This window comes from Penaeus vannamei, chromosome 8 (assembly GCF_042767895.1).
Source record: "Penaeus vannamei isolate JL-2024 chromosome 8, ASM4276789v1, whole genome shotgun sequence".
NCBI classification, from domain to species: domain Eukaryota; kingdom Metazoa; phylum Arthropoda; class Malacostraca; order Decapoda; family Penaeidae; genus Penaeus; species Penaeus vannamei.
In genome coordinates, this window is record NC_091556.1 from 48,218,360 (window position 1) to 48,229,018 (window position 10,659).

The 10,659-nt window shown below is 35.6% G+C and overlaps 1 protein-coding gene across 3 annotated transcripts in view; it reads right to left on the reverse strand.

Moving 5' to 3' along the window:
* Positions 1-10,659, reverse strand: part of SMC3 (structural maintenance of chromosomes 3) — a 23,969-nt gene continuing 13,310 nt past the window's right edge. The window contains exons 11-25 of one of the 3 annotated variants that reach the window (XM_027355423.2): positions 7,883-7,988; positions 6,552-6,655; positions 5,056-5,155; positions 4,776-4,939; positions 4,393-4,534; positions 4,029-4,187; positions 3,248-3,459; positions 2,814-3,003; positions 2,541-2,699; positions 2,277-2,426; positions 1,871-2,059; positions 1,583-1,737; positions 1,305-1,473; positions 953-1,144; positions 1-829 (exon numbers count right to left, since the gene is read on the reverse strand). In XM_027355423.2, coding sequence (XP_027211224.2) covers positions 617-829; positions 953-1,144; positions 1,305-1,473; positions 1,583-1,737; positions 1,871-2,059; positions 2,277-2,426; positions 2,541-2,699; positions 2,814-3,003; positions 3,248-3,459; positions 4,029-4,187; positions 4,393-4,534; positions 4,776-4,939; positions 5,056-5,155; positions 6,552-6,655; positions 7,883-7,988 — 2,404 coding nt within the window. In that variant the 3' untranslated portion in view covers positions 1-616. Of the gene's footprint in view, positions 830-952; positions 1,145-1,304; positions 1,474-1,582; positions 1,738-1,870; positions 2,060-2,276; positions 2,427-2,540; positions 2,700-2,813; positions 3,004-3,247; positions 3,460-4,028; positions 4,188-4,392; positions 4,535-4,775; positions 4,940-5,055; positions 5,156-5,929; positions 6,034-6,551; positions 6,656-7,882; positions 7,989-9,604; positions 9,711-10,659 lie in introns of all 3 variants that reach the window. The other 2 variants (XM_027355425.2, XM_027355424.2) reach the window with 2 other exon arrangements.

Sequence of the window (10,659 nt, forward strand, 5' to 3'; positions counted from 1 at the left end):
TTTTATTGTAATCTTTTCCTTTATTACAAAAGAAATAAAAAAAGCACTTTCATTCACAATTTTCTTTCTTGATATAAATTAAATTAAACAAAACCTATTTTTTGTTTTCATAAATAAAAATCATATAGTTAATATCTGTAAATTTGTTATTTCCAGTTGGACAAATAAAAAAAAAAAGTGCTTTCTATCTAAAGTAGTGTAAAATTATGGTTGGTACCTCAGGTCCCTTTTTCCACTTCTGCACATCAAAAATAAGCATCAATTTCTCGATGAAAATCTTTTATACAAATTGCACTCCAATTAAAGGAGTAGTTAACAGGCAACATCAGTAATGAAATTCTTATGTACATTTTTAAGTTGAACTCAAACTTTCTTTACATAATTTTATATCATTCTCTTTCTTACCAACCCCATTATGAGGTGAGGGAGGGATGGGTGGAGAAAATATATTTACAAGATTTTTAAAAAGTTTCTCTGCTTCCTCTCAAACAAAGGAAATTTTTCTTAAAAAATAAATCCAGTTCTGATGGAATATGCAATATCAATGTCTTTGTATAGCATGCTTTCCATCTCACAGCCCATTCACCAGATGGTTTTATAGAAAAAGATCCTCTTTTTAACCATGTGTCTGATCATCTTCCACAAAGTCGTATGCCTCTTCTCTTGAAACACACTCCACGTGAGACACTTTGTTCCTGAACTTCACACCATAGAATTTGTTGGCATGCTCAAGCAGCTCTGGTCTGAAAGTTGTGGTGATGAACTGCGCATCCTTGCTGAGTTCGTGGATCATGTCCGCAACTGCTTTTCTGTGTTGAGCATCAAGGGCCTGTTGAAGTAAGAGTAAAATACTGAAATATGTTTCCTGACAATCAGGAAGAGAAAACTACTTTATACCAATGGGAAGAAAAAGAAAAGAAGTGAGCCTGGTAGTATTCCCAAACATTCTTACCTGATCAATTTCATCAAAAAGATAAAAGGGGGCAGGGTCACACTTCTGAATGGCAAAGATAAGTGCCAGAGCCACAAGAGACTTCTGGCCTCCAGACAACTGGTTCATCTCTCTCATCTCAGCATTCCGGCCAGTGAAGGACACCCTGATGCCTACACCAGTGAAGTTGTCTACAGTTCCCTGTTCTTCTTGCTGTTAAAAGAAAAGCAATGATACATTTATTTGGCAAATGATTAATTATTATATCTTGTATATATATAAAAAAAAGGGAGGCATTCCTGGATGCAAAATATTTTAACACGTTGAGGCTGCATCACTCAATGGCCAATATCAGTTAAACATCTTTACTTACCTCACTTTCTTCATCTTGGTCAGATTTCATAACAAGCTGAGCATGTCCCTGAGGAGCAAGCTTCTTGAAAACCTCACTGAAGTACTTTGACACTTGCTTGAAGGTAAACTGGATGGCTTCATATTTTCGGTGTTCTAAGACACTCATCAACTCCTTGATCTTGTCATACCTGAAAATAAATAGTAAAAATAAATATGAATATATAAACATATTACCAATTCCCTTCTCTTCATTCCAAAAGACTAGACATGCTAGTGAGTATTAAATCAAGACTTTACCCTCTATCCAGTTCCTCTTTGCGAGAAACCAGCTTTTCCTTCTGCTCAGAGAAAGATATGAACTGGTCCAAGGCCTTTTTGTTGACATGCGAGTATTTCTTGAGCTCTGTGTTTGCAGTCTCTAGTTTCTTGAACAGCTGCTTTGTTGCTAGATTCTGAGAGAGAATAAAATTATTGTTACAAACTGCTTCTCTCTAATATAATTCAGACATATGTGTATTATATATCAAATAACAGCAATTAATCTACAAGAGCACAAAATATGAAAACAAATACAACATAAAATACCTGGTATTTGTCAAAGGCATCAGAGGGCAAGGATCCAAGGTCCCTGATCTTCTTGGTGCACTCATCAATCTTCTGGTGCAGAAGATTCTGCTTGGATGCCATCTTCTCTAAGTCCTTGGCATCCTCCTCCATACGTTCCATTACTTCCTTTTCTTTTAATTTGAGTTTTTCCAGCTCAGCTTTTAAACTCTGGAATATCATGAAGAGAGATTCTTTAGGTCTAGAACGAAGTTGCTACTCTCAACACACCATTTCAAATTTAATTAACCTTTTCTAAGAATATGGGAAACATTGAAAGAAAGCAAGAAAGAAAATAATAGGTGTATCAGAAGTTGAAAATTACAATAAGAAAATATACACAACTGCTGGGTAACTGTTCTTAGCACCAGCATGACACCTTTCTTACCTTTTCCTTTTTCTGATGTTCAACTACTTTCTTCTCCACTTCCTTGAACTGTACAGCTACCTCCTCAATGCGTGAATCCACTCTCTGGATCTCGCTCTGACTGTGCTCTAGTTGACGTTTGCGGTCCTCTACAGAGATTTCTTGGAGGGCCTTGAAATGGGAAAAGTAGTAAAATAATGATTAAATTCATCTTCTTTCTTACAACTGAAAATAAGACAATATATATTTCTATATATAATTAACTCATAAATTGTTATTAATTACCTGTACAAGTTCATCTTTTCTTCTGTGGAGGTTATTGGTCAACAAGTTCTCCAGCTTGTTCTTGTCAGCCTCAAGCTTCATGCGCCGTGTAAAGGCCTCTTTGTTCTCCTGAGTCAACCTTCTGATGTCATCGTTCAACTGATCGACTTCACGTTGGTCCTGAAGCAAAGGCAAATTTAATATGGTGATAATAATAATAATAATAATATAAAAATAATAACAATGATTATATTTTCCTTAAACATTTCAAACTATAACAAGACCATGCAATACCTGGACACTAAGGGTAGCCATAAGGTCCTGGTGAAGCTCTGATTCCAGGCCTTCTTTGGTGGCCATCATTGCTTCCAAGTTGGCCTTCAGCTGAGACAGAGACCGCTCTTTGGGCTGCTTTGTGCGCTCTAAACCAGACAATTCCTCTTTCATTAGGCGGATGTCTGTTTTCACTTTCTCAAAGAGATTCCTAGGTGATTGAGGAAAAGATGAATTAACAAATAAATTCATGAATTTGATAACTATATTCAGGATAATTTTTATTTAATCTTTCGAGACTTTTAGGCATTTTGTTTATATTGTAAATTACCATCAAACTACAGATGATTTTCATAAGTTGGAACTTATAACCAAAGAAATTCCTAGCAAGAATAAATACAAAAAAATACATTACTATACTCAACCAAAATCTAACAGTGGATCTCAATACTTACTTTGCTTTGCTGTTCTTGATCTCAGTCTTTTGCATTTCAGACACTATTTTGTTGATTTCCTGCTCTGTGTTTCTAAGCGTCTCCTGTAGTGTCCTGAGCTCTGTTTCTGCTGAGGTGATCTGGTCCCGCAACTCAGATCTCGCCTTCTGGATTTCCAGGCGTGATCTTGAGGTGTTGAAGTAGCCACCAGTCAAGGAACCTTTACTGGATACCTGATATCAAGGTAAATTAAATTACTGTTTTTGGAAGAACTGTCTTATAAACAAAACATGTTTCAAACACAATGTTATATGCATATATACTCTGTCCATTCAATTTAAGTCAAAGGGCAGCAGAGAGCATAACAAATGCTTGATTCAGGAATTGTTGACTAGTGATTACTATCACAAAGTACTTCATCAAACTATGCCACAGGTAATTCAAGGGGAAATAGGAAGAATGAACAAGAAAATACTAAGACAAGGATAATTTATTTCTAATCCAATTTCTTAGCAAGTTGAGACTTTATTTGGTACTACTGACACTTCCAATATGTGCCCCATTTTGACACTGCTTTTGAAATCAAAATTTCTGATAGCTGTATACATGTTTACACGAGTCAAAATGAGTACGAGTGAAAACAAATATTTCCTTTTTGTGAAAGACGTAACTATGAAACTAAATAAAAGGCTAAACACCACAATCCTAATTAAAGATATTCTAAACCTCTTAGTCTTTCCAATCACAAGTCCAAGTTGAACACCCACTGCCCACTAAAATAAACTTCTTAATTCAAACCAACCTGATCACCATCAAGTGTCACACAATCCAGTCGAGTTGAACGGGCAAGATGTGTGGCCACTTCAAGATTACGGCAGATGAGGGTGCGTCCAAAGATATACTTCAGTGCTTTGAGGTACCGGTCTGAGTAGGTAAGCTTGCTCACCATGGGGATGGCATCCTGATAAAAGAATATAACCAAGTCATTGTTCTGTGCCAATTTAAAGAAGTACCCCATTTGACTGTATAATAAATATCTCCACAGTATCTTGCAAACCTATTCTTTGTAGGAGGAAAAAGAAAAGGTGTATAACAATAACAGCCAATAATTTAATCACAGATAAATCCTAGAAAATTAGCAGAAGCTGAACAAGATAATTACTTACGTTTGTTTGTGGATAATCAATATCCTTGACAGTCAATCTGTTAAGAGGCATGAATGTCACTTCACCAGGTAGCTTTTGTTTATTCATCTCTTTTAAGATTTGTGTGCCAATCTTGTCCGACTCCACAATGTGATGGAATAATCTGTGGAGCAATGACATTAATCAAAAGAAAATCTACAAAAATAAATGAAAGCAGTCTGGCTTTGAGATTATAATACACCTGCATATCCCAATAATTACATTAAGACATTCAATGCCAACCTATACTGTTTTTAGAATTTAGATCATTCAAACAAGAAAAACGGAAACCAAAACAAAATCAAAGCCCAATATCATTCTTCGCAATATTTTCAATACACAGAAGGGTATATGAATCAACTTACTTGTTGCCAGCTGTGACCTCTACAGCTGTGTAAATGGACCTCTCACATTCGAAGTTCTCAATCAGAAGACCATAATACTGTGTGGCAATCTCCCCAAGATGGCCGCCACGTTCCCGAAAAGTGTCTAGCACCTTCTGTACACTGTCTCGCCCATTTAAAATAGGCTGAAAAAAAGGAAGACAATAGTTGATGAAAGTCAGAAAATGGAATTAAAATTAACTATTATCATCACTTTCATCCTTGATCTACATACTCTACCAAATATCTATTAATGCCTTACCTTGCCAGCCATAGATCGTAGCGACTGGTCTGCTCTTGACAGTTCTTCCTTCAGAGTGCTCACATTCTGCTGAAGGTTGTTCTCCTTGCGCCAGTGCTCGCTGTAGAACAAGTGATTGTATTAGATTTTTTTTTTCTTTTTAGCAAGGAGGACAATATATCATACACTGACCAAGAGAATATCATGAATTTGTATTCTTGGGGATTTATTATTATTATTATCATCATTACTTTACTAACTTGATAAAATTCATTTTAATATTGTTGTTCTTTATCTTAAAGACTATGAAATAGATTTAAATTAACCTAAATACTCTCAAAATTAATGGTGGGGAGAAAAATCAATGTGCAAAATGACTATTTTCACTAGACAATGAGTTGCAATTTAAACACAATAACACATTAGATAAGTAACACACATGCAAAACACACAGGACAAGCTATGTATACCATGCAAAATATGTGCAAAGAGAGAAATTTACTTGGACAGAAAACAAAACACACACAAAACATGAATCAAAAAAAGGCAATCTGAAATTCACCTTGGCATTATGATAAGAAACATCAATTTAATTTTCATTTAAAGTGCTGTACATTCCAAAATGAAAATTACATTCCAGATTAGATTTTCATTTCTTTGCTTTCATATATTTCGAGAAAGAATAAAATTATATACCCTGAAGTTAATCTAGAACATTTCTCATCAGCTATTTGTCAATTAACATACTGACAGTACTCAATTACTCTACTAAGTTAAGCTATGTAATTTCAGGTGAAAGAGAAACCATGACTTCTAAGAAGTGAACAACTAAAAACATCAGCAATATCAAGACAAGCACAAGACACAGAACAAAGAAAAATGATCAAATGTGAACCTCCTGGAGTAGTAACAGCTGCGTAAAGAAGCCTCTCGCTCGCACAGAGTTTTCACTGTTAAACGAACCTGATCGCACATAATCTGTCTCTCTAGTGTGTTATCCTATAGAGATGCAATTTACAATGAGTTTAGTAGAATAATGCATGTTTGAGGTAATTCAAAGGCCAAGATATAATAAAAACTAGCATTTGTAAATAAAAAGCCACCTACATACACTGCTCACTATAACATCTGTGGGGAATTAAATACAAAATTGAACATTTCAAAAACTAAATGCAACAGTGTGTTTTGAAATATTTTCATGGGCAACAGCATTCCAAAAGTAGGGTCATGCACACTCCTGCATATCTTTAAAAGAAAATTTTGAGATATGAACAAAACAAATACATGCACACCAATAAAAATGGCATAAAACACGTTGCATAAGAAAGAGTAGAAACCACATACATAAGCACAAGCACAATAATTCTGAACATAGAAGCAATGAGATATAAAGGTTCTTCTCCATAATAAATGGTAACATCTGTAAAAGAACTTATTCTTAAGTGAAATTCCAGCAATCAGGCTTAGGAAGCACATGCACACACACAAACTTTTCTTCCTTATAATTCCCATCTTACTTTCTCTCACTCTGTAACTGGTCTTTTCTCTTCTTCATTTCGTAAAAGACTTTGTTGTGCTCATCAATACTCTGTCGGTAGTCCTCTGTGTCTGCAGAGAGTTCCTGAAAATAAACCAAGAGATAAAACAGTGTACATACAGCACAAGCAGAAATACTACATACTATGTTAAGCTTATACTAACTTCATGTTGTTTAATATATCACTGCATATAAGGCAAATTTTCTATTTCAATTTTATTTCATATTAGTGAAATTGCCATTTTCTAATCCTTTATTTAAATGTCCTAGGGAATAATCTATCTTAAGCTCTGTATAAACTACTTCAAATGTTGCCAAACTTAAAATTATGCGATGAATTTACAAATACCATCATTTCTTAAATGAATAAAATATTTAGAAAACCATTTCTGTCCTTGTGATGACAAGAGATCTTCAATGAAATATCAACATACTGCTTCCATATACCAAAACAACATGTCATTAACTTACACTTACCTTTGGAAAGTAATAATAATTATACCAACCAAAGAATGTCTTTTGACATGAAAACAACATATGAATAAAGAAGTCTAGTTTCCACTGTGCTGGAAAAAATCACCAGTTACCAAAGAAATGCCACCACTTACAATGAGCACATCATTTCTAGCCAAACCTTCTAAAGTCCAGGTGCTAGACTGGTCGTATAGACACTATTTCCTCCCACAACACTGGCTTCTGGCATGAGCTACCCAAGCTAATACCAATCCCAATGCAATTTGCACACACTAACACTAGTTGTTGACAGAAAAAAATTTGGGTGATAAGATCTTATCTTCATGCATTGATCAATAGTGATGCAAAATGGGTTAATACCCCCTCATGTTCTGCCACCAGATTCAATTGCATGTAAACAGCACTACCACCACCACCTAAGGATAATTAAATGCCAATTTTACTGCCTGCCTTGCCCCCACTACATCTCAGTGCAAAAGGATGGAAAGCTGAGAAAGTAACTTCCCCATGACTTGCAAACAACCACAATGAAATAATTTGCAAAAATCTCATAATTATTTATATTCATCTAGATATTACTCATGTGAAAGATGGAAAACTAAACAGTAAACAAATGAATAAACATACTATCCCATGCAAAGGTTATGACTGATGATTTCACTCAAAGGACAACCACACAGTAATTATTTTATACATTTACAGGATAATTTATTTACTCCTAATTCCTTACCAGTATATAATAAATAAATAAATAATAAAAAACCTCTTTCCATCCTCTTCCAACTATCGTATACCAATCAGTGTCTGATTTCTCCCTGACATTCATGCATCTCCTACCTCGACTTTCTTATCAAGTTGTACTCTCCGTTCAGAATCACGTGAAATTTCATCTTCCAGCCGTTGAATTTGGTCCTGCTTAGACTTCACGGCCTTGTTGAGAGACCTGGACAGGAGGATGGTAGGACAAGGAATGGGGGGTGTAAGGGAGCAGGAAAAGGATAGGTGACGGAGGAGACAAACACCTGATGTTAACGATGATTTGGTGGAGCTTTTCTGTGCCTTTTAAAATAATGATTTTTGGTATAATGATGGTGACTGATGTTGAGCGGGGTGTGTATTGGATGAGAGAGGCTGTCGATGGCTTGGGATGATTTCTTCTTTTGATATTTGTGTCTGGTTCAAAACTTGGGGAGAAAATATACAGCAGGAAGGATACATGTTTACATAATCATACATGGAGAATTACTCTGATCCAAGACAATAAGAGGTGTAACATCCAGCATCATACAGACACATCTCACTACCATATCAAGCTTCCTGAAATACAAGGGTCATGCAGAAATTACATATGAGAAAAAAAGGGGAAAAAGTCAAAGCAATCATGCACTGTCTTTAAAATGCAATTCATTTTTAGGCAGGAACATCTGCCATAAAAGTGGAAAGAGGGAGAAATACAGTAAAGGTAAGGAATTATAAAGATAAGGAATTATATATACATTAGAAGCAAGCACCCAAAGCCTGAAACAAACCGTAACTATCAGTAGTGACTCTTCAGAAAATAATAAAGAAAATGTGGCATTCGCATAGCACAATTGTTCCCGAAAGGGGTAGGGTGAGGCCAGCTACCTTTTAACTTCCCTCACTCCTATCTACTGACATAAGGTGACCTGAAATCTTGAGTATCTCTCTTGTTCCAGTGAATAATGAGGTTAGAAATAAAAGCATGCCACCTCATCAGGCTCTGTAAACTGACCTTGGGCTCCCATATTCAATTTTATAACAGAAATAATAATAATAATAATAAATAAAAAACAAATAAATAAAAATGAAATATAACAACAAAAAGGAAATGGAAAAATTCATACCAGCTTTTATATTAAGGAAAGCAAAAGAAAGATTCAAACAAATAAAATAACTGATGCATGGTAAAATCATAAGAAAAGTAATAACAAAAATAAACTATATAAATATGAAAAAAGCAAGGAGACAACAGAAAATATGAATAAATCAAATATTGACTGGAGGGGGAGGGGGGGGTCCATTAAAAAGAAAAAGAAATAAAACAAATGAAAATAAACATGTATATTATGTATATACATGTGTGTACACACATATATATATACACACTGCAACATAAATGTAGCAAAATAATGAGTGCCTAATCTAGGCACATTTGCTTCTTTCCTCAACTTATCAATTAACTTACCTTCTGCATATGCTGCCATCCATTCTGACTTGACTTGTACTTAAAACTATTACTATTTGTAAACATGTATATGCTTAAGACTGTCCAGAAAGCATGAAGACATTCATCAGAGGCCTAAAAGTGCTTGAAGGCAAAAAACTTTGGATGTGACACACACAGACAGTTCCTAACACATACACATCTCTACAAATATATTAATTCCATGACAAAGGACTAAACCCTGATATTAATACAACCAAAGCCTGGGCCTTCAATACCATACAATGAAAAGCTGTAAGAAAGCACAAAGACACCCGAGGCAAATGACCCCGAAGCATCTTCCGTCCCTAGCTTTACCAAGTGAAAATACCAACCTGCAATCTTTTCTCTAATTCTTTGTTCCGTTCCCCATCTCGATTTATCTCCTCATCAAGCCGCCTGATTTGGTCCTTTTTTTCACTCATCGCGCGTTCTATCGATCTGCAACAGGGAAGAAGAAAGGGACTAGAATACACTGCCACTTGTATGGGCCTTGCATCTCTTTCTTTCTCTCTGGCACCCAACCCCAACTATGGGGAGGCGGTAACTTTCTCTCTCAAGAAGTTAATGGAAATAACTTTTCATGAACGAATGTATGAACGTATAAGTCCCTTTCTCCAACCCTTTCAGACCACGGGTGAACATTCGAATGAGTGCTAACCGTTCAACAACTACCTATTGGGGGTTAAGGATGGTTTGGAAATCGACCAATGGTTTATGCACCTTGGGCCAATCTTCAATAAGGCAAGTTTCCCTTCTGTTGCACAGGAAAAAAAGGCCTTATTGGAGCAATCTCTAAAGCTGCATACTCCATCTCTGTCACTTCTTTTGAATTATGAAGTGCTATTGTCCAACTGCGATGCCTCGGTGTCACTGCACCTTTGGAACGTAAAAGCTAAGTAACCATATTCCAATGAAAACTAAATCAGACAAAGCACATTATAATCCCATAAGATCGTATATTATTATCACCAAATCTTTTGGCGCAGTGGTGGGCCGGGCTAGGATACCTTCCCATCACTTAAATAAAGACTGAAACAGGTACAGTATATATTCTAGTATTGTTCATCCAAAAGGAAGTAACAACCAACGAATGATAGCTATTTTGCCTCAATGGCAGCTTCAAGGACCATCTTCCCTTATCCACCACTGATCTTGAAACCGTTCACCTTTTTGGGAAACAAATTTCAACTCTCGCTCTCAAAGAGGTGACATAACCAAGTGAGAAAATAAAAACGGAGACCCCCAAACGGTACTTTTATATAAATATATATATATGACTTATCTGAATGGGATGCAACAATTCTATTCCTCCAACAAATTAAAAGAAAAAAAAAAAAGTAAAAAAAAATTCTTCCTTACTCCCCTATCTGTTGCTGAAAGGGCTGAA